Genomic DNA, 27123 nt, shown 5'->3' on the forward strand with positions numbered 1-27123 from the left:
TGACTGTGGCAGTATCATTCACAAACATTTTAAAGTACTTAAAAGTTGAACAGTACATTATTCAAGCTCAGAGATGAAATAGCCACATCAAAGCAGCTCTTCTGCCATTCAGTAGCCTTTCTCAAACTCATAAGAGCACAGCAGATGCTTTGATTGTATTCTGTATTGTAGAGCTCAATGAAAGAGAAATTTAGGACTTGGGGACTTTTAAATCCTGGGTTTAAATATCAAAGTGGAATTTAAAATAATTTCCAAAACAGCTGTTGTTTACTGTACCTTAAACTAGATGACTTGAGAAAACCATTATTTAACAAGAAGATTACACAAATCCAGTATTCCCTGAGATCTATTTCAGGAAGCCTTCAGTTTGTACTCCAGCTGCACTGTTATATTCTTTGGTAGTCTGTGTGCTCTGTTTTTTATGCAAACCTATTACCCCTAATGCACAGAGCCAGGAAACCCCATGGGAAAAAGGGAATCCACATGGATGAACCACACAGTGATTAAACACAACAGTTTACAATAAATATGAGTCATTCTTGGAAGAATCCTGTTTCTCCAGTTAGGAGAACTCATTAATGAGCTGCCTAAGGCTGGGAAGCCTAAGGTTTAGCCCTGTGAGCTGTCAGTTGTCCAGCTCTCTGCTTACTCATCCTCTTTTCAGTCACTTCTACTCCATCTGAGATGCTATCAAAGACAAAGATCTGATTTAAAGCCTTTTCTTCTTTGGTTTATTGATGTTTATGAGCCTCTGTTATGTTTTTGTTGGAGATATCTATGTAGTACTATAGATCAAAACTTCTCCAAAGAGTGAAGGTAACAACAAAGTGAACTTAACATTTTTATTTTACAGTTGGGAAAACTCAAGCACTGACAGCTAAAACTCAGTTAGTAAAGCAGCCGATACTGAATGCCTGACTTGGGCATGCCTTCTAGAAGCAAAGTGGGAGCTGAGGAAGTTTGCCCTTGTGCAAAGTCTTGCTAGCTCTCTGCCCAGAATATCCAGTTTGAAGACGGTCAACACTATTATATAAACCACAGTAGGATATTAATCTAAAACCAGATACGTTGGCATTATTGGTTTAATAAGCTGGCTTTACTGCTGTGACTGAGCACTGTAGGTGACAGGCTCTGCTTCTGAATAAGAAAAACATTTAAAATAAACAACCAGTTTAATGTCACAGCATGCCTGTGGAGCATTTTTAGAGACTATATGGAGAAATGAAGTAACTGGTTCCAGTTCCAAATTCTGTAAGCTAGGGTAGGTCAACACAGATGGACTCCAGTTCCACAGCCTTAATTCCCATTCAGCTAGGAGAGAAGCATCTGCAGTCTGGAAGCCTTGTAACACTGTTATTGAAATTGGATGCCTGAGCTCTACACCTTGATTCTGTGCCTCTCAACGGAGCTAATGAGTTCGAGTGGAATGGCATGTTAACTTCTGAATCACCATTTTTGTGTTTTCCCAGTGTTAAATCTAAGAGAGGCGCTCTGCGTTACTGGTGGATTTTGAGCCTTGATCTGCTGATTCTCACTCCTCTGCTTAACTGACCAGAAAACATCACCTTGTGTACTCAAGGAATAATTCTGGCATCTTATTGTGTACTCAAGGAATAACTGAGTGACATTGAGTAACTCAAGTGACAGGGAACAGGACAAGAGGGAATGGCCTCAAGCTCCGCCAGGGGAGATTTAGGCTGGACATTAGGAAAAAATTCTTCACAGAAAGGGTCATTGGGCACTGGAACAGGCTGCCCAGGGAGGTGGTTGAGTCACCCTCCCTGGAGGTGTTTAAGGCACGGGTGGACGAGGTGCTGAGGGGCATGGTTTACTGATTGATAGGAATGGTTGGACTCGATGATCCGGTGGGTCTCTTCCAACCCGGTCATTCTATGATTCTATGAATTCTGGCATATTATGCCCACTCTGCACAAGTTCAACAAGCACCTAATAGCCTATTTTAATAGTAGTGTTTGATTTAGCAAGATTGTGAACTATGTACTGCAGTAAAAGATGAGTCATTTTTAGAGATCATAGCAAAGGAGACGAGTGGAATTTAACCAGGGTTTATTAACATTCCCATGCACTAATTACACTTCTGTAGCTCATATTCAAAGTAAATATTTTGTCAAAAAGACACTGTCCAGTGCTCCTGAGGGAACCTAAGGTGCTTCTAAGAGAAATCCATTTAGCCTTAAGAAAGAATCACAGAATCACCAGGCTGGAAAAGACCCACTGGATCATCGAGTCCAACCATTCCCATCAATCACTAACCCATGTCCCTCAGCGCCTCGTCCACCTGTGCCTTAAACACCTCCAGGGAAAGTGACTCAACCCCCTCCCTGGGCAGCCTGTTCCAGTGCCCAATGACCCTTTCCGTGAAAAATTTTTTCCTGATGTTCAGCCTAAACCTCCCCTGGCAGAGCTTGAGGCCATTCCCTCTTGTCCTGTCCCGTCACTTGGGAGAAGAGCCCAGCTCCCTCCTCTCCACAACCTCCTTTCAGGTAGTTATAGAGAGTGATGAGGCCTCCCCTCAGCCTCCTCTTCTCCAGGAAGCCACAAAGCTGGGGAGCTTGGGGAAACCTCAGAGTAATGAGGAAGGGCATGTGAAGGAGCAAAAGCAAGGCTGCAGTGGAACACTTTTTGGGTTCCTAAAGAAGAAGCTTTCCCACATTGTCAGGCCTGTGCCTTGATTCTGTCTCCAAAGGCTTTTCCAGCAAGATCTTTTGCATCAGCACAGAACCCCCAATGTTAGTAAAGCTAAAATGATTTTCAGTACCTGTCTCTCTTGCCTTGTTTCATCTTTCTCTATCAAATAAAAGGAAATGTAAGTAGAAAAAGCTTGAATGTTTTGTAGTGCACACCTCCTAGATTTCTATGTACTGTATTAAGAATAAATACCCTTCCAGTAATGAATCTCTTTGAGCTTAATGAAGGAAATTCTCAAACCCAGATGAAAAGGGAGTAGTTAGTTGCTAAAAAGTAACTGATTTCTGGAAAAGAGAATGTTGTTTAGGTGGAGAATTACAGGAGGTATCTTAGCTTTTGTGGAGGGAAATTCTTATATGAGAGCCTGTGGGAGAAGGGGGAAAAGTATTACTCTAAATGGGAATGCTTTGGTAAAGGAGCTACCTTTATCTTTGAGGAAGCATGGCTGATCGAGTTTCAAGAACAGTTAGGTACTTGCAGTGCTACTAAACAGCAACCAAGCTTTATGGCCTCAAGCTCCACCAGGGGAGATTTAGGCTGGACATTAGGAAAAAATTCTTCACAGAAAGGGTCATTGGGCACTGGAACAGGCTACCCAGGGAGGTGGTTGAGTCACCTTCCCTGGAGGTGTTTAAGGCACGGGTGGACGAGGTGCTAAGGGGCATGGTTTAGTGTTTGATAGGAATGGTTGGACTCGATGATCCGGTGGGTCTCTTCCAACCTGGTAATTCTATGATTCTATGATTCTATTTTCTCTTAAGAAACAGAATAGATAATGTAATGAGTAACCTCAGTCACACTTTCTCATGTTGCAAAGGTCAGGAGTTACATGATTAATAGTTACAGGTCTTATGGAAACCCCAGTAACTCACTACACACGTATAAAAACCAGCTGAATTTTCTTCTGTTTGTCCTAAGTATTGTATTACATTGACAGTCGCCCTCTTGAAACAAGGAAATATACTCCATTATAAATAACTTGAAAAATGAAGGCAAGTGCCAGATTTCAAAATTAACATGGCTTATTAGAGATATTGAAGGTACAGTCTAAATAAAAGGAATGAAATCTGCTAAAGTTGAATGCAGGAAGTTATCTGATACTGAAATATCTACACAGGCACTGGACAATGAACAGAAAAAACTCTGAGAATTATAACAGATTACAGGTTGGCTCTATGTGGTCAGCATTGCTTTAGTACTAGGACAGAGGATGACATTGCAGTGAGAATCTGGTAATATGGATTGACTGGGGGGGTCAGTTTGAGAGCAGTGCTTCTGCTTGAGAAAGAGCTGAGATAACTGATGAGAATTAGTATCATCAGGCTAACAGATGTGACCAAAGAAGAGCAGGATGAAGTAATTTCTTCAGCCTAAAGAAGAGGAATACTTGGTGTCTTTCACCGCAGAAGACAGAAGAGCTGCCAGGTTGAATGGGTTTCTGTCAGAAATGACAAAATAGTATTGCTCTTCCTTTCAGTTAGGGGAGTGAAATAATGATTTATTAATGTGTCTTCTAGCTCTCTCTCTCTAGGATAACTGTTGTCTCATCAGCTATCTGAGTCATTATCATCACCTGGAAAGCGTGTAGAGGAAAATATAATCCAACCTGGTTATTCTATAAAAATCTATGCATTAACAGGACTTCTTAAGCATGCAAATCACAACTTCATCTCAGGGCCATGAGTAAACTTAGAAGCCTTAATTGCCTTGATTCATCTTACTGGGGACTGTTACCCATACACCCTCTGTCCATGGCCCAGGAGGCCCATTTAAGCCCAGGCTGGAGCATTCTGTCCTAGCCTGAGCTGTGTTGTACACGTACCTTTCTCCATTCCCATCTTCTATTGCTCCTGAATTGTTTGGATTTCCTGACCTCATCTAAAACCTGATGCATTACTTTGCCTCATCTAATGATTACTAGACTGTTGATGTGACGCGTACCATCACCAAATTGAACCTGGCCTTGCCTGGGTACCCTGTTCAGATAGACCCTGTGGGACTGTACTCAGTCACTGACAGCACTGCCTGTGCTGGAGTCATCCTTGACTCATGGCTTCTTTCCCCTTAAAGAGCAGCCTGACTCTTTTTGATCCCTGGCACTTAAAGCCATTGCCTTCAGAGTTATCCTAGTTCTCCAATAAAGTAATTCTAACCAATACCAGAATGACATTTACTGGATCAGCAATCACACCTAATAAACTATAGTTCAGATTTATTAAAATTTCTCAGTGTTGCTTTTAGATAATAGACTTCAACAACATGAGGGGTTTCATGCGACTTCTTGAGTGAACATGATGGTTGTTGAACGTGACTCGTGTTCAACTACTACTCCAGTTTTCTGTCAGACCACCAATTGACAAGTAAACCACAGAAACAATCACAGAAATACTTTTTTCTTACCTGTCTATTGTCTAGAATGTACTAATCTGTACTATGAGAACAAATTTATAGTCTATAAAGACACTCACAATAACGGTCTGCTCCAATCACCTGAGGTAACACCTTTCAGGGAAGGCTGAGAGCCTGGCAGATCATCTCAATTGCTAATATTACATTACGCTTCAACCACTGAGCTTTCTCAAACTCAACAGAAGTCTACTGAAAAACGCACTCTTGAAAATAACGTCCACATTAGAATGCCTTGAAAGCAAGTAGTAGAGTGTTCTCTGGGTAAGATATAAATTCTGACTAAGAAGATCACCTTATATATAGGCAATGATGGTATTAATGGGAATAGTGTTCAGAATAAATCAAAGGCATTTTTGTGAAGTAGAAATGAGTGAGGGAATTAGAGTAGCTTCATAGACCAATAATGTCATCATAACGCAATCCATTTAATATGTTGTACCCAGTGTCCCTACCATATCAGTCAAATGCAAATTGTAACTATTATTCTCTGCAGCTTAGTAAACATATCACAACTTTATTGTCTAGGAAGGAGTCTGTGGCTTAGATCTACTGTTATAAATAAACAAACAAAAAACCCAACTGACTAAATTCCCTGAAAATGAAATTGTGTGAAACTTAGCTGGCTAATACTGAAAGGACTATCTTCAAGGGACTCTCTGTGTCCATCACATTGAGAATTCTTGAATGTTACTGTTTTCACTGGTAACTATGAACTGCTACAGCACTGACTAACATTGGTGGAACAGCATTGTATTCTTGAAAAGGAATGAGCCATAACTTCATGTAAATACACGGAAACATTTTTTGAATGCTGATTTCTTAGGAAAAGTGCAGAGCAGTCTGAAAACCAACAGCTGGGATTTTTTCAGTGGCACAGATCTAGCAGTACTAGCCCAAAATTCCTTTGCTTCATGCTCTCTTCTAAGCACGTGCTGCATGTCAAGAAAGCCTATTCTTGTCAGAAGTGCTTAAGAAGAACATTTTCTGGCCTCCAGTTAGCAGAATGGTTTCTATTGAGGCTTTTAGGCAGCCACAAATCATGACTTCAGATAATGTCCCCACAGACATCTCAGTTGGTGGGTTACAGTCACATGTCTCTGCTTTCTGTTGTATTGAATATGATAATGCCATGGTTTAAACCCTTGTAATTTGCTGCTCTTAATCCTGAGCAATAATAGATATACTCCTTAGTTCTAGAATGAGGGCTGGATATTTTTGTCCTGTGTTCATGCTGTATCTATCATAACAAAATCCTCCCTCAGAACTGCATCTCCTAGGTGTTAGCACAATGCAATTAAACAATTACAGGATCATAGAAGAATAGAATAACAGGTTCGACGGGACATCAAGGATCATCTGGTCCAACCTTTCTTGGCAAAAGCACAGTCCAGACAAGATGGCCCAGCACCCTGTCCAGCTGAATCTTAAAAGTGTCCAATGCTGGAGAATCGACCACTTCCCTGAGGAAATTATTCCAATGACTGTTCTTATTGTGAAAAATTTTCCTCTTGTGTCCAATAGGAATCACCCCAGGAGTACCCATTACTCCTCATCTTTTCCACATGACTCCTTGTAAAAAGGGAGTCTCCATCTGCTTTGTAGCCACCATTTAAGTACTGGAACACAGTGCTAAGATCTCCCCTCAGCCTTCTTTTCTCAAGGCTCAACAAACCCAGTTCTTGCAACCTTTCCTTATTTGGCAGGTTCTTATTAACATCAATAACAAAAGCTGGTGTATTTTTTATCTGATGGTACCTAGATAATTGGCAAATACCTAGGATATTCAGTTTTCTTTCTGGTAGTACATCATTGTCAAGTAATTTGTCTTTTAAAATAGACTGCCTTTTTGATAACTTCTGTCATGGGCTCAGCTACTGTGTTTGATTATGTAAAGCCTCAAAATAGCAGGGCTACGTGAGTAGGCTGATGTGAATTACAACACATAAGTCACATGAGACAGGAAGGCCTACTGCGAACTTTCTGAAGGTACTGGATGTTACTATAACAACATGTTGCTCTGTAGCCTTCCAAGGACATCTGTAAGGGTTATAGACAATAGTAGTTGAATGAATAAAAATTCTGGTACCATATATAGCTACGTATAATTGACTCTCTGCCCCTCTCAAGGAAGCATGAGTTGGTCCCTTTCCCTTTTCTTCTGTCTTAATTAAACATGTGACTTCAGTTGTGGAGGTGGGTGGTTCATACTCACTGCAAGGGCAATAGTACCTGCCAGCGGGTAACTGATAGCACTTTTGCTTGCCTTTGCCTTTCTTCAGGTGTTAAAAGGAGAACTACCTTTTACCCAATTCCTCTCTCTTGAATCAGAAGTTAGGTTAACTCAGTTACAGCAGAAGAGGTAAGAGGTAGTTAACTTTGGACAGCTAACAAAAGATAAGACACTTTGGAAGATAAGTACATTCCAGAGGAAATGGAGCATGTAACAGAAAACCTGCAGATCATGCTGCTCAGAAACAAAAGGTGGGAGTGCCTTACTTTTGGGCAAGTCTTGGTAAAGACAGTTAGTGAGTACTCACAAAAGGAAGATCATGCCTCACAAATCTGATATCCTCTCCTGGAGAGGGAAAAAACAAGTGAGTCATAGCAAGGAAACTGTTGACAGAATTTTTTCAAACAGGAACACAAAAAAAGGCTTAGAGTGATAACCAAGGAATAAGGTAAACAGCTTAATTGGATGAGGAGTTAGTTGCAAGTTCAAAGGCAGAATGATGCACAACAGGGCTTCAAAGCCTTGAAAAGGATTACTGTGGGATTGCAAAGAAAGGAGAAAAGTGAGAAAACCCAGGGAAGATAGATTTGACAGTTGTGTTGTTTCACAGGTAACAGTCTCAGAGTGTTCAACACACATAGGTTGATTCCCTGTTCAACAGAATCGCTTCCATCTCACATGACAAAGCAACTTCTATAAACATGGAAAAGAAAAACCAGAATATTTTTATTGATGCATATTTTATTTATATGCATACTAGAAACCTTTAAGGCCAGAGGAACCACTCCAATCAATTGATTTGATTGTTTATGTCATAGACCCTGAACCCTCTATCTTTTACTACTCTGAACACCTTCTTTTTCTTTGTATCCCCACGGCAATTCTTACTGCTGAGAATTACTGCAGTGGTGGTGCTACTGCTAAGAACTTGAGGCACAGAGAGCACGTCAGAGTTTTCTCGTACTTCTAGTTCATTCCATACAGCTTCAAACAGTTCTTTAAAGCCTGCCAGCTTCCTAAGGCTGTGACTGGACATACCTCCTTGAGCCCTCAAGGGCCATACCCTCTGTGCTCTCTGATTTGCTGAACGAGAGTATGGATAGTTTCTTGTAACACTGTTAAGAGTACGTGACCACTTCATTGTTTTGAACAGTCTAAAGACTGAGAAAATACTCTGGTTAGCTGTCTTGATGTGGAAGCATGCCTACTCCTCAATAAAAGTAGCTTTAACCTGCTTGAAGAACTCTCATTTCTGACTCCCTGGGATATCCCTCCATTCACTGGCTGTGAGGCCAAGTGAAGACCTTTATATTAGATCTTGTCAATATACTAGCACTCTAGCCATAAGTCGGCTCTGGCTCAGCATATTAGACTAAATCTATTCCTAAAGGAAAAATAGGAGCCACTCAGGTCTCTATGGACTTTATCTCTGCTCTCCCCTTAAGCCTTTCTGCCACCTTGTTAGTGAACAGTGGATAGTGTGGTCTCATGAAGTCCACAGCTGAAGTGAAAGTACCTGCAACCACCTGAAACTGTCTGTCAGGACCTCTATTGCCAAGACTCCTTCAGGGTTTCCCTTATACTTTCATCTCAGGCTCAAAGGGCTATCAGGCCCTGTCCCACCAGTACTGCAGTGGGGCCAGTCTCCAACTCCTCTCAGCCCTGCAGGACTTCAGGCTGATATTCCAGGCCCTGCCTGTCCTGGTCCCACCAGGTTCCCAGTCCCTGGGGCTGCGGTTGCCCCCAGCTGCCTACCCCCAACCCTGGCTGCCCTGGTACTGTCTGGGGTGGTGCAACCTGGGCCAAGCCCTGCTGCGTCTTCAGGGAGTCCCCGGGAGTCCCAGCTGCGGGGGAGCCAACTAGCCCACATTTGCACTGTATCAAGAGGAATGTAGCCCCTCCTCTTTGCTGTACTAAGGTCTTACGAAAAGCTGGAGCACCTGAAACCTATCTGTTGCTGCTATCTCTGGCAGAGATATGGTACAAAGCTGAAACCTGAGCCATTCCCTGTCACGAATGATACTATAATGAGTTTAGAAGAGATGCACTAGAGGATTAATACCTTTAGTGTGTGATCCATAACTTCATACCTTTTAAATTTTTTTCTGAAGTTAAGGATAGGTATGTTAACTTCTAAAATGTTCTAAAATGTTAATTAAATGGACCTGGATGGATGAATGTCACAATGTGTTATTTAGATCGAAAGAATGAAACTTGTTTCATTAGATGCATTACACAACTTCAAACATCTGCTTTTGCCCCATGGAAGAGTAGGATACATTATTATTAGCAGTGACTAGTGTGGCATGCTTTTATATTATCTGTTACTGTGGCTTTACTGGATGCTGTCCTACCTTCCTCTTCTTCAGTCTTGACTGGGACAACAGCTGTCTCTGTTTTAAGATATTTGAGGAATTTGGTTCATGCAAGAGATAACCCCCTCAACACTTCATTACCAAGACAAGATTTTCAGAAGACACGTTCCTGTTTTTCAGGCATTTGGATAAGCCCTTCTGACTTCATCAAATATAGAAAGGTACTTGATTGTGAAGAAAAAATATGTCCAGAATCTGAATTCCTAGCCTGCCAAAGACAGCTGGGGGGTTGATACCTACTCTAATTACTGCATTCTGGCAGAGTGACGTGTCCCTGGGCTGCACGAGTCACAGGTATTCTTGTGCTACAAATAATGGTGATACATATTAGTAACTAATAACCCTGGAATACTCTAGAATTCCTAGGACAGACACCCCTGACCAAAGAGGTTAATTTTGTGGTTGTCATGGGTGAATATTAACATTCTACACTTGAGAAGCGACATGACTGTGAATAAGAAATGAACAGAGATCTTAGATAACAACAAAGCTAGGAAAACTGTGAAATGCCTGTAAAGAGTTTGGTATGCATCCTAATAGAGGCATAATAAAGAAGTTCTCGGCACTGGTGAGACTGGTGTACTCGGCACTGGTGAGACCGCTCCTCGAATACAGTGTTCAGTTCTGGGCCCCTCACCTCAAGAAGGATGTTGAGGCTCTGAAGCGAGTCCAGAGAAGAGCAACAAAGCTGGTGAGGGGGCTAGAGAGCAGGTCTTACGAGGAGCGGCTGAGAGAGCTGGGGTTGTTTAGCCTGGAGAAGAGGAGGCTGAGGGGAGACCTCATTGCTCTCTACAACTACCTGAAAGGACGTTGTAGAGAGGAGGGTGCTGGCCTCTTCTCCCAAGTGACAGGGGACAGGACAAGAGGGAATGGCCTCAAGCTCTGCCAGGGGAGGTTTAGGCTGAACATTAGGAAAAAATTCTTCACAGAAAGGGTCATTGGGCACTGGAACAGGCTGCCCAGGGAGGTGGTTGATTCACCTTCCCTGGAGGTGTTTAAGGCATGGGTGGACAAGGTGCTGAGGGGCATGGTTTAGTGTTTGATAGGAATGGTTGGACTCGATGATCCGGTGGGTCTCTTCCAACCTGGTTATTCTATGATTCTATGATTCTATGAAGTTCAGAGAAGTGAAAATTCCTGGTTTATTTGAGAATAGTCTTCTTTCTGTTCCGTTCTGGAACAAGAAGAAAGTGATTTCTTTGCAGCAGCAAACTGAACAATGGTTCTAGGAAGGTCTTCTTGAAACAGGCTGGAAAAAAGAGGGCCTCTTCCCCCAGGAAGATACCGTTCTGTTGGAGCTACAGTCAGAATGGGAGTAAGCAAATGACATTTTATAATACTGTTAACATGTGAATGTACATAGCAGGTAAATAATAATAATAGATGGCTTGTATATTTTGCTACCAAGGCTTTGCAAGAAGATTTATAGATAAATCTAAGACTCTACTTGGTGGTCAGTAAAATGAGGAACATTGCATTCTTCCCCTGCCCTGGGCAGATATTGATATTTATTATGGTACATCTCTGTATTGGTGGAATTTGTTGTCCTGTCACATTATTGAGCAGAAAAAGAGTTCTATTTGATATAAGCAGTAGAAGTTAAAACAGAATCTGCATGGCTGACTTCTGTTTTGGAAGTAGAAACAGCATAGACAAGTCTTTGTGGCTTAGAGATAAATTGGTTTGTTGTAAATTTTAACTGCTAAAACAATTAAAGTTTTCTGGGAAGTAAGTCAAAACTTTCTGTAGGAAAAATATTTGGCCCATGTAGAATTTGTATGTTTGTAGAGTGTGATTAACCTTGAGGCTTGAATCTTTGTCTGGTTGCTCTTGCTTAATGTCCTGTCACTACAACGACCAGCAAAATACATCTTTGATTGTAAATATGTATTTGGACTTTGCCCACAAGTATTTTTTCCTGCTGGTTTGATATCCCTGACTGTGATATGCACCTTATTTGTTTGTAGGCTAAAAGTGAAGCACACTTTTGGAATTATGAAGGTCATAGCATACCAAATGCATGTTTAAATCTGTTGTGATGTTTATCCCTGAGCTTACTGAACCGAACCCATGGCACTGGAGCACAAGACTGGAGGCAGCTTTGCCTTTCCAAGCAGAAAGCTAACTAAGGGACTTAGGATTGCCTGGCGGTCTCTGGATCAGTTAACTCTGGTTTTTGCTCACCCTGTGTTCCAGCCCCATGTGGGACAAGTCCTCATAAAGAAGTGCTTGGTGAAGGAAGAGAGGTGATCATTTTAAGACCATACAGCCAAGTCTCTTGCCTCATTTTTTTTTAATTCACTGACTGAATAAGCTGAAAGCTTTGTGTAGAAGAGGAGGGGATTTTGTTTGTAACCTGTCTGTCCCTGACTAGGCTACTTGTGGTGGTATTGAAAATGCCAGCAAAGGAACTCTCTAAGACTCATTTTGGAATTTTAGAAGGCAAGCATCCTTTATCAGGCCTGAGAAATGTAAGGGAGCAACCTCCATCAATCCTGTGCAATGAGACAAGAGCTGGTTACAGAATATATTTCCCAGTTACGTGCATAGGTATAAATTTTCCCAGAAATCTTATGCATATTTTATTACTTTCCAAGGATTAATTTTAATGCTATTATGAACTTCACAACAGTCAAATTTCTTGCAAATTTGGAGCTTGGCTCCAGTTCTCTGCTTGACCTTGCAGTGGAGATAGGGAAAGGCTACAAATGTGATTACAGGAAGAGAGACATCTGTTCACCACAGACTATACTTCACATGAGACATTGTCATCTCCAAAGAATGAACAATGCCTGGAAAAACAATGTCAGAAAGAAAACACACTATCAGAAGGACATTCACAGTTTCAATATAGAATGGGGGATGGTGTGATTGAGAGCAGCCTTGCAGAGAAGGACTTGGGGGTGCTGATTGATGATAAGGTTGACATAAGCTGGCAATGTGCACTTGCAGCCCAGAAGGCCAACTGTATCCTGGGCTGCATCAAAAGAAGTGTGGCCAGCAGGTCGAGGGAGCAGATTCTGCCACTCTATTCCTCCCTTGTGAGACCCTGCCTGGAGTATTGTGCCCAGTATTGGAATCCTCAACATAAGGAAATGGAACTGTTGGAACGGGTCCAGAGGAGGGCTACATGGATGATCAGAGGGCTGGAGCACCTCTGCCATGAGGACAGGCTGAGAGAGCTGGGCTTGTTCAGCCTGGAGAAGGCTCTGAGGAGATCTTAGAACTACCTTCCAGTAGCTGAAGGGGCTACAAGAAAGCTGGGAAGGGACTGCTTACAATGGCTTGTTATGATAAGACTAGGGGGAATGGGTAAACTGGAAAGGGGTATATTTAAACTAGACATTAGGAGGAATTTCTTCACTATGAGGATGATGAGACACTGGTTCCCAGGGAAACTGTGGCTGCCCCATTCCTGGAGGTATTCAAGACCAAGATGGATGGGGCCTAGGGCAGCCTGGTCTGGTGGGAGGCGTCACTGCCCATGGCAGGGGGAGTGGAAACGGACGACCTTTAAGGTCTCTTCCAACCCAAACTATTCCATGATTCTAAGATTCTAACTTTCAGGAAAATAAAATTACTTGGGCGAAACTTAACTCTAGTTTAGCTTAAATTAAAAAAAAGAAAGAAAAACCACAAAACCCACAAAAGACAACCAAAACACGCCCCCCCTCCCGCATCGGCCTCTCCCACACCCTCCGCACCCGCCTCCTCGTCGGTGTGGCGGGCGCTGCGCGGCCCCGCCCCGGCCCCGCCCCCTCGCGGCGGTGACGCACGCCCTCCTCTCGCGAGACCTCGGCGCGCGGCGGGCGTTCCTCTATAAATAGCGGGGCGAGGCCCGGCGTCCCCCGGCGGCGGCGCTCGGCGAACGATCTGTGGGTGAGGTTTCTTCCCCCCCCCCCCCCCCCCCCTCCACCCCCGCCTCTCCCTCCCTCCGCTTCCCTAGGTGCTTCTTACCGCGCCCCGCGGAGCCCTGCAGGTGGGGGCGCCGGGGAACTGGGGCGCCGCGGGGGCTGGGGGAAGCTCCTGGGCGCTTCTCGTTGCTTTCTGGCCTTCAGCCCCTTCCCGGGGTGTGGAGGAGGGAGATAGAAATGGCATTGGCGGCTGACTTCGTTCAGTTCCCTTCTTGGGATTTTCCGCCGTCTCGAAATGCGATTTCGGGAGTGCAGGCAAAGTGGATCTGGCTTTTGGCAGAGCCGAAACTATTCGAGGGAGCTGTCGACCTGTGCAAGATCCTAGCTGTCCTCCCTTTCTTTAACAGCAAAAATAACTGCACAGATCAAGTCTTATTTTAGGTACTAAAATTCAAATCCATGCCATGTGGGGCTGGATCTTTTGGGATGCGTTACAAATACAGGATAATCCTTGAAGTAAGGGCCCTTCTTTGTACAGAGGCCGGATTCTGGGCTGTTAGTGTCTTCTGTTCTACAGCATACTTTGCAGTTCAAACTGAACTTCAGTTGTGCTCTCAATCTGACTTGTAATGCCGTAGGCAGAATGGAACGGGTGTCTGGAGTGCTTCAGTACTTGATAGATGGAAGAAAACTCTGTTACTGCTGTAACCCTTACCTGTCTGTTACCTGCTTGTTATGTTCTATGTACAGCGGTTAGTCTCATTACAAGCATTAACCTTATGGTGTGTGTATGTCTTGACACACTTTCACAAGTGTGGAAACGTGCCTGCAAAATGTTAACAGCATGCTTTTATCCTTGTTCCCCATTATGTAATGGAGAAAAGTTGTACTCGACCCCAGTCGTGGTGTTAACATGCTCTTGATAGTGTCATAGGTATGAGAAACTGCTGTTAGCTCTTTGATAGACCTCGCAGAGAGCCTTGACAGCCACAGTCCTTTGAATCACTGGATTTTAGGTTGCCTTTCTGTTCCCTTCATGTATGTATGTTCTTCTGGAACTTAAGTGTCACATGAAAGTATCAAGGCAAAAAGTGTCTCCTACTGATTTTGTTGACCCTGCATGGGTTTGTAGGATGACTATGCACTTCTTTGTGTTCTTCTTGTATTCCTCTTCCTTTTACAAGGCTCATATAGGGAGAGCTGTCTCTGTGGGAATATGTGTTGGAAAAAGTAATTGAGTACCATAGGCTTGTTGAGTGACTGGTATCTGCGTTCTGTTTCAATGTCGGATAAATAAATTAAATGGCATAAAGGAGAGATTTTCTGTAGTGGGAAAGTCCTATGGTCTGTATTAAAAGAATACTAACTTTTGAGTAAGCTGAGCATGGGGAGCCCTGTGTAGGTGTCAGACATGGCATTAAAGATAATTAACTTCTTAATTTTATTGGAATGACTTGTGAGAATTGAGCTGAGGTTACTTCCATATGTGTTCAAGTTTTGGACAGCGATGATGACTCAAATTTCGAACTTGGCTTTCTTATGGTAACAGAAGATCTGAAGGTATTGGTGATGGACTCATCTGACTTAGACATCCTAAACTAGAATTTTGTGACTTGTTGGCTGGTGTTTCTTTGCCTTGGCTCAACAGATGAGCCCAAGTGTGCCTACATCTTCTAGGAATATAAATGAATCCACCATTTGGTAACTCTGTGGTAATTTCGTGATGAGCTGCTCTACCCCAAAGCCTGTCTCTTGCATATGCTCTACTTGTGTTGCCTAGATCAAATGAAGTAATTAGCAATCAAAGTTTTGAATTTCTGAATTGTTACAATAAAATGTAATTACTGTATGCACAAATGTGAACTTCCTAGTTGCTTTCATCAATGGGATTGATAATAAAAGGGTTGTTGGTTTCAAAGTCTGATGATTAGATGAAGTGGATGTGAGGATGCTATAATCCGTATGTTTTTTCCACAGGCTGTGTAAGGTTAAAGACCTGAAAAAAAATGGCATTGGCAGCAATTGATCCACATCAGGTATGTCAGAGTTAACCCTAGCTCTGTTGGTTTTTATGTCTAGCTCAGAAAAACAGGAGTTGGCTAACCTCTTTCTCTTTAAAACAGAACATTGTGTCGAGGGTTGTTAACCTTCCCTTGGTGAGCTCCACCTATGATATGGTGTCCACAGCTTACATCACCACAAAGGACAACCATCCTTACCTGAAGTCAGTATGTGAAATAGCAGAGAAAGGAGTGAAGACTATTACTTCAGTCGCCATGACAAGTGCTATGCCTATCATTCAGAAACTGGAACCACAAAGTAAGGCAAAAATGGAACTGTTGATAGCTTTAATTAAACTGATTCCTTTATATATTGAGATGCACTTAGTTTAGCATGGTCATGCTGGTCTGGAGTGCTCTTTCAGGTAGCTGGCTGAAGCTGTTGCCTGGCTTATTGAGTAACTGACTGCAGATATATACGTTTTAACAACAACAACAAAAAAAATCTAGAGCCAAAGTGGATTTCAGCTTTTGTAATACTGAATTGGCTGACTTCTGGATGTGCCAGGTGGTAACATAGTCTCTTGCTCAACACCTTCCTCACCTTTCACCTGGTTTTGAATGCTACTTTGTGCTTTCTCTCACCAATAACAACTTGTGATTAAATTTGGTAACTGTCGCAAGGCTGTTGTAATGCCTCATTTTACTTAAGTGAAATAAGGCCAGGTGCTTCAGCTTGTTCTAGCAGTTGCTTGTGGTGCAGCAAATGGGTATGTGAGCTTTTGTTTGGCCCTCTAAAACTGTCTTGTTATTGAGCTTTGCTGCCTCAAATTGCACTGAAAAGAAAAGGGAACTACATTAATAGCATTGTTGCACGAGCTCTGTTTCAAGATGAATTCTCAGCTGGAGTTGTTTATACTAAAGAAAATAAAACAAATTAAACCCAACTATTGTTTCCTTTACAGTTGTAGTTGCCAACAACTATGCATGTATAGGTCTAGACAAAATTGAAGAGAGACTGCCTATACTGAATCAACCCACGGACAAGGTAAGTTCTTTCCATGTACATATGCTAAGCAGAACTATAAACTTTTCCTCTTTCCTATTTCTAAAAATACAGGGAGACATATTTCAATAAGCTGTATATGAAGCACAGCTTAGAAGCAATGAGGAAGTAAAAGGTATTTCTATAGAGTTGTTTGTTGCCTGTGGGAAGCCATTAAGTATCTTTTTAAATTAAAAAAAAATTAATAAAATTGTCCATTATGTTCTTTAAAATCAGAGTCCTTATTTCTGTCCGGCTCAGAAATGAAATAGTGCCTGAATTACATTTGCTGAAGTGTTTTGAGCTGAAGGCTGTGTGGCAGTCATTGTTTTGTCTTGTTTGTATGTTTTCAGGGCAGAATTTCTCCTAGATAATCAATAATTATCCAAGCTTAAGCTTTAATGGATTATGTAGCTGTCTGAAAAAGATTTGTAGTGAATCAACCTGTTTCCTATGGCAGGTTGTCGCCAATGCCAAGGATGTAGTTGTTGGAGCCAGAGAAGCTGTAACAACCACTGTGACTGGTGCCAAGGAAACTGTTGCTAACACAATCACTGGAGTTGTGGGCAAGACTAAAGAAGCAATGCAAGACAGTGTAGAAATGACCAAGTCAGTTGTCAATGGCAGCATTAACACTGTCCTGGGAAGTCGTGTGGTGCAGATGGTGAGCAGTGGTGTGGACAGTGCTCTCACTAGATCAGAGACACTTGTGGACCAGTATCTCCCCCTTACAGAAGCAGAACTAGGTAAGACCAATTCAAGGTTCAGTTTTGTTGGAATATTTGTATTGGAGAGAAGCAAGCAATCATCTGTTTGCTACTTGTAGTGGGGAGGGAGCATGTGGTTCCCAGTCTACCTTTCACCTTGCTGGTTGTAGTAGCGCCTTCACAGAAAAGCAGAGTGAAAGGTGATTTATCAACCTACCTTGATGCTAAAGAGTACTAAACAAGTGCAGTATGTTTGCAAGCAGACAGAACAGATTTGGGCTGCTTAAGTTATCTTCAAGTGGTCAATTTGCATCCTCTCTACATATCTAGAGAAAGAAGCTGCAAAAATTGAAGGTTTTGAAGTTGGAGTTCAAAAGCCAAGCTACTACATTAGACTAGGATCCCTGTCTTCAAAGGTCCGCACACGTGCCTACCAGCAAGCCTTAAACAAAGTTAGAGATGCTAAACAGAAAAGTCAGGAGACAATCTCTCAGCTTCACCACACTGTTAATCTGGTAAGTTTAAACTTTACTTGAGGTATAAAAAGCAGATGTTGGCATAGTTCTAAAGTGCAGAAAGCAGCCAAAAGATACATCGGAAGCCTGGAATTACTCACTTAGACTAAGTGCATTTTCTAAATGGATAGCATTTCCCATTCATAGATTTTCACCACCATTCAGGAGAAGTCCTAAATCGGGCTGAGCTGTAAACTAACCAGCAGTTGCTTGTAATTTTAAGCACGCCAGAAATAGAAGTGACATGTTTAAAACAATATTCCTGTTTTAGAGTGCTGGTTTTGACACAGATGTCTTTCATTCAGTGAAGAAAGGCCTTTCAATTTAGAAACACTACAGTCCTTCCTGTTCATAAAATGATGGTTTCTTTACGGGCTTTCTGCTCTTGCTGTGGGTATCCCTGAGCATTCCTGAGTACTTCAGTAGCCTTATCCTAGCAACGTACCTTTTATGTACAGAACAGACTGTGCATAAAAAGGCATAGCCTTCTGTACGCTTTGAAATCCTTGTGTAATGCTAGTGGAGTGAGGGGGAAATATTTGAGGCAGATGGTTATGCTACATATCATCTTGAATAGAAAACTGGAAGCAGCTTATTTGAAAAGACAGAACCCTCTTATGCTTCCAGAAGTCTTTTATACTGAACTATTGAAGTATTTAAAAAGAACTTTATAAAGCAGGTAAGGTAGGCCTAATGGGACTGTGTAATGGACTTTTTGCTTTACATGCTTATTTGGCTATTATTTCAGATAGAGTATGCAAGAAGAAATATGAATAGTGCCAATCAGAAACTTCTTGATGCTCAAGAAAAGCTTTATCAGTCCTGGAGAGAATGGAAGAACAATACAGGCCAAAATGATGATGAACTCCGTAATGCTGAGGTAAACATAAGCCAGAATTAAATAGTTTGGGGACAGTTAGTTTAGCATTACCTGGACAGTATACAAAGTGCACAGCAATTTAACTACACAAACTTATATGGAAATGTGGGAACTGAGTGCTGAAGTTCAAGGTGGCTGAATGGTGACCACATGAAAAACAGGGGACATAGAGATTCTTAAATGAGCCTACTTCTGCGAACACTCTACGGTTTGTTCTCTTTTTAAAAGAATGTTCTTCCTGTTTGATATGTGCACCTTTGTTGCGATATCCATAACTAGATCAACTAGGACGCTCTTAGGTGTTAGAGCCAGATCAGAAAGAAGTTTCTCAGAATTCATCAGTCTTAGGCACAGGCTCACTGAGTCTTGTGTAGTTTTAAACACTGGTTCATAGATGAGAGTGTACTTCTCTGCTGGGGCTTACTAGTCAGAGCTGAAACAAGTGCTTGCTTGTATGTCGCTGGGTAGAAGCCACCAATGTTTGTTTCACAATGTATTTGAGCGCTGAAGAAGTGTCAGATAATTTGAAGTCTCTTACTCTTCAGGCTTAAGACCTGTTTTATCTACTATAGCTTTATTTTGCTGACATGCTCCTTACTTTGCTTCTTCCTGCATCTTAAACAATGTAAAGCTGCTACAGTCATAAAAAGATACTAATGGGCTGTTATGCTTTTTTCTTTTTTTTCCAGCATATTGAGTCAAGAACTCTAGCTATTGCACGGAGCCTCACTCAGCAGCTTCAGACCACCTGCCTCACACTGGTCTCAAGCCTACAGGGGCTGCCACAGAATGTGCAAGATCAAGTTTACAGTGTTGGGTCAATGGCAGGTGATGTCTACCAGAGCTTTCGATCAGCATCCTCCTTCCAAGAATTATCAGACAGCTTTCTTGCTACTAGCAAAGGACAGCTGAAGAAAATGAAGGAGTCTCTGGATGATGTGATGGATTATCTTGTTAACAACACGCCGCTCAACTGGCTGGTAGGTCCCTTTTACCCACAACTGCCTGGCCTTCAGCATGCTGAGAGCAAAGGTGAAGGGGAGAAAAATTCCAGCCAGAAAGACAAACAGCCTGAACACACTACTGAATAAAATGCATAGCATACATGTACTCTGCTGACTGACCAAACAAGTGGTCATAGCAAGTGTAGCTGTCAAAAAAGCCTTGGAAGAAACATCCATAAACATAAATGTGCAAATGGTACAGAGAAAGGACATTCCCACACATTTGCTGTACTGTCCTGTGTAGTTAAGCCACACTAAAAACTCAGTTGTCTTGAATGCCTAAATACTGGCAGCTTACAGTTGTCAAGATGCCTTGTTTGTCTGTCAAGAAACCTCACCGTGCTTATTAATAGAATTAATACCATTAGTCTAAATGCAACATATTGTAGCTAAAAGCATTTGATTTGTTGCTTGCTACCAGAATGATACAAAAGCCTTGCATACTATGAAATGCATCTAAAAGCCCTGCAGTATAAGCAGGTATGCTTAAATTTTATTTTTGCTGCAGCATCACACATTTGATTGTTATGCGTAAGTCCTGTTGGTGCAGAATTCCAAAGTTGAAAGTGGGGTTTCTGAAAGAGTCAGCTGGAGTTACTTAAATGCTGTGACAGTGCAAACATTAACTACATAAACTTAACTATTGTGTAACACAGAAACCTGACCACAGTATTGTAGAATATTTCAAGTTGGAAGGGACCATTAAGGATCATCAAGGGCAACTCACTGCTCCTCTCAGGACTACCTAAAATTAAACCGTATGACTAAGAGTGTTGTTCAGACGCTCCTTGAGTTCTTGACAGTCTTGGTGCCTTGACCACTTCCCTGGGGAGCCTGTTCCAGTTACAGACCAAATAATTACCAGTACTAATCTGCAGTATAAAGATAAGATTCATGCTGTTTGTATCCAAGTGCCTGCTGTTGTGTTTTGTTTTTTGTAGCCATCTTTTTGTAATTCATTTTGTATGTTAGTAATAAATGCTTCAGTAGCCAAAGTCTGTCTCCATTTCAGTGGTGTTTAAAAGAAATTGTAACTTGCTGTTCTGTGACTCCTTCAAACTGAGTCTAGCAGAAAGCAAGCTTGAACTGCAAATGAAGCAGACATGCATTGAAAATGTATTTGTGTATATATAGATAGGTAAGATACTGCTGCAGTATTTCCCTTCCTTTCTTTGAATTCCTGTGCATCTTTCCATTAAGTCCTAGCTTTGCTGCTTTTTACTTGCTGTTGCCTTACCTTTAATGATGACCTAAGCTGTGAGCTGATGGATGTTCTAATATTGAAAAGAGAAGCATGTGGACAAAAACCTGTCCTGCCTTTGCAGTAGTTCTGTGTGTGTGACTGCTTGCTGCCTGTTTTGGCTCCTGGTTCTGTATAAACAGTGTGTACTCCTCAGCTGCAAACACCAGTTTCAACCTGTTTAACTTCCTTTAACCTCTTCTGAGCCTAAATGACTAGTGTACATTAACATTCAGCTGCTTGGTTTGAATTGTTTCTCAGTTAAATCCTGTGAATCCCTCCCTTGGAAGAAAATTACAGCCACTAAGAAATAAGCTTTCTTAGTTTAGGGCTGTCGAGGTAAGTTGTCTTTGTTCTTAATGTACACCCTGTGGAACTTTGAGTTGCAGTCATTTGGTGTAGCAATCCTGGCCACCATTTCCAAAGAAGTCACTAAAAGTGAAGCAAAAATCAAGTTGGAAGGGAGCTTGTCACCTAGGGCCATGTTGCTACATGGATCAATGCCTCCATCTGGCACAATGTGGGCACTAAAGCAAACTGAAGTAGTCTGTTCTTCTAATGTGTGGTAGGCATAGAATGAGATTGATCAGATAAGGGAATGAGGATTCTTAGATGTACTTTGAAGGCTCTGGGCCTTCATTCTGATGTGATCAGTCAAAGGAGACGCTCACTATTCATTGTCTTTTGAGGACTGAGAATGAACAGTACCACGTAGTATTAATGCAAGAGCAACTACATCTGTGTTCTGTCTTAAGCTGCACTATTGTTTCCTAATATCATAGATCACTGTTCAGCTTTACTAAATGTCAGTGATCGGATAAAGTAGAATGCAAGGAAATGTTATTTATCTACACCTTCAAATAATTTTTCCCTTGCCATGCAGTGTTACGTGGCTTCTGTGTAAAAGTTACTTTGACTTCTGACAGCCAACCTCCAACTGGTGATCACAAGTATAGGAATGCTTGGTTAAGTGTTTAGCGGAAGGTTGTGCTAACAGCCTGTTATACCAAAGTGCTGTATGCAAGTTCCTGTGTCATGCTGTTGTAGTGTGTGGTTGTTTTGGTGCAATCTGCTTTGCCTGCTACTGCTGTCCCAAAAGTCTTAAATTTTTATCCGTGCCTTACAATAGACTTAGGAACCCTTCCTTGGAGGAAAAGAAGCCTGAATAACAACAGACCATTACATTTCTGTTTTATTGTATTTTATAATAGTCTCTGTATGTAAGCCATTACTCTCCTAATAAGGAGATCACTGGATATTGTGCCTGTAGCTTGCAGGGTGTCTTCTTGCTGGTAATCTAGTACAGCATATCCCTAGGCTCTTATTCAAATTACAGGTCTACAGACAAAACTTGGTATTTTTTCTTTAGCATAGTTTTAGAGGGTCACTATTAAAATGCTCACTGGAGGCAAGAATTATGTAGACATCTAGAGCTATCTTTGGGGTTTTTGCCTTAGTGGACTGAAGCTGAAGTGCATGCTAGTAACTGCTGAAAACTCTCAAAGAAAAGTTAAGATATTGTCAGAGCAGAGCCTGCTCAACATTTTTTCCTGCCATATTACCTGTTTCTGTATAACTGCATGTATCAAACTGCTCAGTTGTGCTGCACAGATGTTTGCTTTCAATCCAACGGCACTTTTGAGGATACAGCTTGGGCTAGAAGCTGCAAAAGTATCTCTAGCTTTTTGAAAAAGACAAGACCAGATCTATTGAAGATCATAGGAAATAGTTGACCCTATTTGCAGCAAGGCAGGTAAACTAGATTAAATGAAGCTGGGTATAAAAGGCTGCTAGTCACACAAAAACTGGGTTGATAAAGTTTAGAATACTAACAAAGTAATTATTACTGGTAAGGTTATTTAAGGTGTATTTAGAATTCAGAAAATTACAGTTTCTTTTTAAGAGACCATTCAAAAAGGATTCATGCTACTTCATGATTTTCCAGGTTTATGTGTTCTACTACTCTATCATTGCTGATAAATGCGTTGCTACAGAAGCTTTAAATGGCTCCGTATGTTATAAAAAAAGTTTCACAAACATTTATAGCAGCACACACAGTGAGTAAATCCAAATTACAAGATCTGTATAAGGAGTTACAGGGATATAGCTAGCTTGCCCCAAAGTAGAGAAAGGTGGAAAGTTTTTGAAATCTTCCCCAATCTTCCCAACTCCTTGACTTTTATTGCAATAAGCTTTTCTAAACTGCAACTTTTATTGTAATGTAAGTAATACTACATAGCTTGTAAAATAGGTGAAAAGATTTGGAAAATTAATTTCTCTTTGATTGAAAATAAACAACCAAACCAAACAAAATCCACAAAAAAATCACCTAAAAATTACCAAATCCATCTAATTAAAAAGCAAAAATGGAATGTATTTTTTAAGCATGATCTGTTGGTTATTTGCATGATCAAAAAGTCTTAGTTGGAATAGCTTGCCAGAGGGATTTTGCACAGTGTTTTGTTAAATGCATTTCTTTTCATATTAAAATGGATTTTTTTTCTTTTGGACTATACAGGCTCAGACTAAAAATAGGTGCTCGTTCTGAAAATGCACAAAATCTCTCAAACTGCTAATGGTTCAGTTCTGAAAATATATTAAGCAAGAAAATTGGAATAATTAAAAGTCAAGATAGTGCTGATGTTAACATTTGACAGGAAAATAAGTCATATCTGGCATTCTTATGAACTGTGAAAAGTGATGTGGAAGTGAAGGTTCTTCACTTAATCAAGCCTATAATACCAATGGGCTTTGCGTTGTTTTAGTTTGACCAGTGCAGATGTCAGAACATGATATTCGAACACAATTCAGCATGTTTGAAACTTGAGATAAATCATACTGACATCAGCCCTCGTTTACTCTGATGCTGGCAGATATACACTGCAAATTTAAATTCTTTCATGGCTATGAACATCTTACTAGTACATTAAAGGAATCAGCTGCTTATAATGTGTGCACTAAGGAGATGAAGAAAGCATAAACTTATATTCAAGCAATTCTCCTGTTGTCGGTGTACTCGATGTAATATTACATGTAATTATATGTAATGTAAAATTACATGTTACATGTAATTATATGTAATGTAAAATGTAAAAATTATCACTGGTCAGACAGTTACTGAGGATGGTTGTGTGCCTTGCTTGTACAGAATAAACTAACTTCTTTGAGCTATGCATTTGGGTGCATTCTTAAGCAAACTTGCATAGGGGCTATTTGGCCTTAGTCTTGTTGAGATATCTCTTATTTGTACTATAATATGAAATACAGGGTCTTGGATAGAGAAATCAAGAGTTTTTTCTGTTATCAAAGTGCAGTAATTGGAGTTTTAGGTAAACTGCCATAAGCAGAAAGGTGCAAGGTAATTCTTGCTGGCAGAAAGATGTTTCTCCCATTCCTAGTGCCTTTTGCTTTTTTAGGAGACAAAGGCTAGTGATCTCATTTTAGTCAAGCTTAGGTTCTCTAAGTGGTCCACACATTCCATTGTATCCATGCTAGAGCTGAATAAGTGACATGCTGCTGAAATTCTTCTGAAGCTCAGGTTTACTTAATATTTTAATGTTTTTAAGTCTTAGGTGCCCTATGGCTACCTACTGTCTAAGGAACTGAAGGATTCATGTTCAGTGCTATGTACAACCTGATAGCTGAAACAGTAATCCCTTTATCCTTCGATGTGTTTTCTTATCTTCTGACAAGTCCTCATAGCAGGCAAAACATGTATTTGTCTTGCATACTATCTTTCATAAAGGTAAGTGATAAGCAGTTAAGGAATGGATCAAAAAGATCCAGTCAGCACAGAGTTTAAGTTACACAAATGTCTAGAAGCCTCTTCAAGTTGCTGCTTCTTTGTGTGTGCAGAACCAAAGTCCTGTCATCAGCCATTATGTGCTGATACTGTGTATGTCACATCAACAACATTAAAGCTAACCCTGAATCAAACTAGATATTTTTTGCTTGGGACAAAAAAAAAATTGGTTATGAGTAAATTGCTTAATTATATCCCGTTTTTCAGAAGTGCCTAAGTAATCTAAGTCCTGCTAAGGGGACTTAAGGGTTGGGATTTAAGCTTCTAAGTGTCTTAGCCAACATTTTTAGAAGTGTGTAACATCCATGTATCCACTAATGTCTCTAGCAATTCCTGAAACCTGGTACTGCTTAGCAGTACAGAATACTACGCATGCAGTTAAAAGAGAACAAAGTGGGATAGCAGTTCCAGAAATTTGTTTCCTCGGGAAAGGTTTGATGTGGTAGGCAGGCAGAGCAGTACAGAGCAATCCATATGAAGTTTCTCAAGACATGTAATGTTGTATAGCCTGTTGCTCCCAAGGAAAGAAGAAAGGCAAAATAAATTTATCAGCTTGCTTTCTCAATTTTCCAGCCACCAGTTTCACTAAATAAATTCTTCTAAGTTCAGCTCTCTTCCACCTCTACTATAAAAGCCTGTCTTCTAAGCAGCTGTTCCACATCTTGCATAGTATAAAAATACTCTGTATTGATGCTGTGTTTCATATGTCACTGAGCATTTTTCACACTGTATTCAGTATTTTGGGTCTGATTCTAGAGTGACTGATCATGTTTGTTTCCTGACTTCAGTGAGAGGTACTGCACAGATTTATTTGGTTTTACTTTTAAATTGATTGAAATTTCATTCCTATGCAGGTTCCAGATTTCAGTATTACAGACCTGTCTTCGGAGTCAGATGATATCCCAGACATTTTGGATTTGGATGAAGATGAACAACAAGACTTTTCACGCACAAATGGCCCTTATACTACAGGGCAGAGAGCTGAATAAAAGGAAGCATAAAAATGTCTTTGATAACAATGTGCTTTTGCCATGTTTAACTTATATTTCTCCTTTTTGAAGATGAACCTGCCTAGCTTAGGGATTTTGGGGATATATTTTTTTTAATCACTACTGTCTCACTTAGCTGCATTAAAATTCTGATTTTTTTTTTCCCATGTAAAGGAATGTATTAATTCATTAGCCATGGGTTTCAGGCTCCCATTCTACAAGCCATGTAGAGTCTAGCCAGTGTATCCAACCAATGTAATAGTTGTTAATGATTTGTTCTGCTGCAGCAGCCATGAGAATGCTTGGGTGCTTTGCATATAATGGGCTGCCAACAAAAGGAGTTAATGAGGATTTGCCCACAAAATTTTCCCTTTCAGTCTATATGAAATGCAATTCTGCATCTACCTCTTTGCTGCTGGAAGGTGTAAAAGTCCTTGTATCTGCTTCTCAGTTTTTTTTTCTTAGGGTTTGTGCATACGGAGCTTGGCAGCTTAGAGCTTCTGTTTGGCAAGAGTGCTTTGTGCACAAGAGGACTCCCCTTCTACATGCCTTCTGTGGGCAAAGTTTTGGCCACCCTGATGCAATCAGTTGTGGGGCCTAAGACTAGAAAGGGAAAAATGCTTGTAAAGGAGTTTTTCAGTAAAAGTAAAAAAGAAGGAAGGTGAAGAGACAGTGGAAAAAAATGAAGAGCAGCAGGATGCAAACAGGCACGGCACAAAAGAAAATGAAAGAGATAGGGGTACTTCTGGTAGCAGTGAAGATTCATTTGTGTTTAAATAAAATCTTAAATCAGGTTATTTGCTAAGGAATGTCGAATCTGCATTTGCTTGCACATTGTGGTTTCTGTAGAGGCCGTTTCTTCCTGAGGATCATGCCAGAAAAGGCCCTCTCAGCTCCTCGTGGGACACTTGGCTGTTGTGAGCACTCGAGTCCAGACACTGAAATGCCTTGCAATAAATGTTTGAACTGCACAGCCTGCTGCTCGTGTGAGTTTTACTTGGTGTCCCTGTGTTACTTTTTGCAATCCCATTTCAAAATGACTTAAAAAAAATGGGGAGGGACTGTTCACAAAGGCTTGTAGCGATAGGACTAGGGCCAGGGTGTAAACTGGAGAGGGGCAGATTTACATAAGGAGGAATTTCTTCACAGCGGTGAGGCACTGGCACAGGTTGCCCAGGGAAGCTGTGGTTGCCCCGGCCCTGGAGGTGTTCAAGGCCAGGTTGGACGTGGCCTTGGGCAGCCTGGTCTAGTAGGAGGTGTCCCCTGTTGGAACTGGATGATCTTTTGGGTGCTTTCCAACCCAAACTATTCCATGACTCTTTCCTGGAGGCCATCGCCCTCTTAGGAACCGCCGACGCCGCTCG

The 27123-nt window shown here is 41.2% G+C and overlaps 1 protein-coding gene across 3 annotated transcripts; it reads left to right on the top strand.

Moving 5' to 3' along the window:
* Positions 1 to 13562: 13562 nt before the first annotated feature.
* Positions 13563 to 26730, top strand: PLIN2 (perilipin 2). Of its 3 annotated transcripts, XM_069879770.1 has the most exons (9): positions 13563 to 13602; positions 15555 to 15613; positions 15701 to 15896; positions 16543 to 16625; positions 17083 to 17368; positions 17660 to 17844; positions 18593 to 18724; positions 19414 to 19704; positions 25625 to 26730. In XM_069879770.1, the coding sequence occupies exons 2-9, from the start codon at positions 15584 to 15586 to the stop codon at positions 25757 to 25759; spliced, it is 1338 nt and encodes a 445-aa protein (XP_069735871.1). In that variant the 5' UTR covers positions 13563 to 13602; positions 15555 to 15583; the 3' UTR covers positions 25760 to 26730. The 3 variants fall into 3 exon arrangements, with proteins under 3 accessions (XP_069735871.1, XP_069735872.1, XP_069735873.1); XM_069879771.1 differs by lacking the exon at positions 18593 to 18724; XM_069879772.1 differs by lacking the exons at positions 18593 to 18724; positions 25625 to 26730 and having other exon boundaries at positions 19414 to 20050.
* Positions 26731 to 27123: the final 393 nt, after the last annotated feature.

The sequence above is a fragment of the Phaenicophaeus curvirostris genome, chromosome Z (genome assembly GCF_032191515.1).
Source record: "Phaenicophaeus curvirostris isolate KB17595 chromosome Z, BPBGC_Pcur_1.0, whole genome shotgun sequence".
Lineage (NCBI taxonomy): Eukaryota > Metazoa > Chordata > Aves > Cuculiformes > Cuculidae > Phaenicophaeus > Phaenicophaeus curvirostris.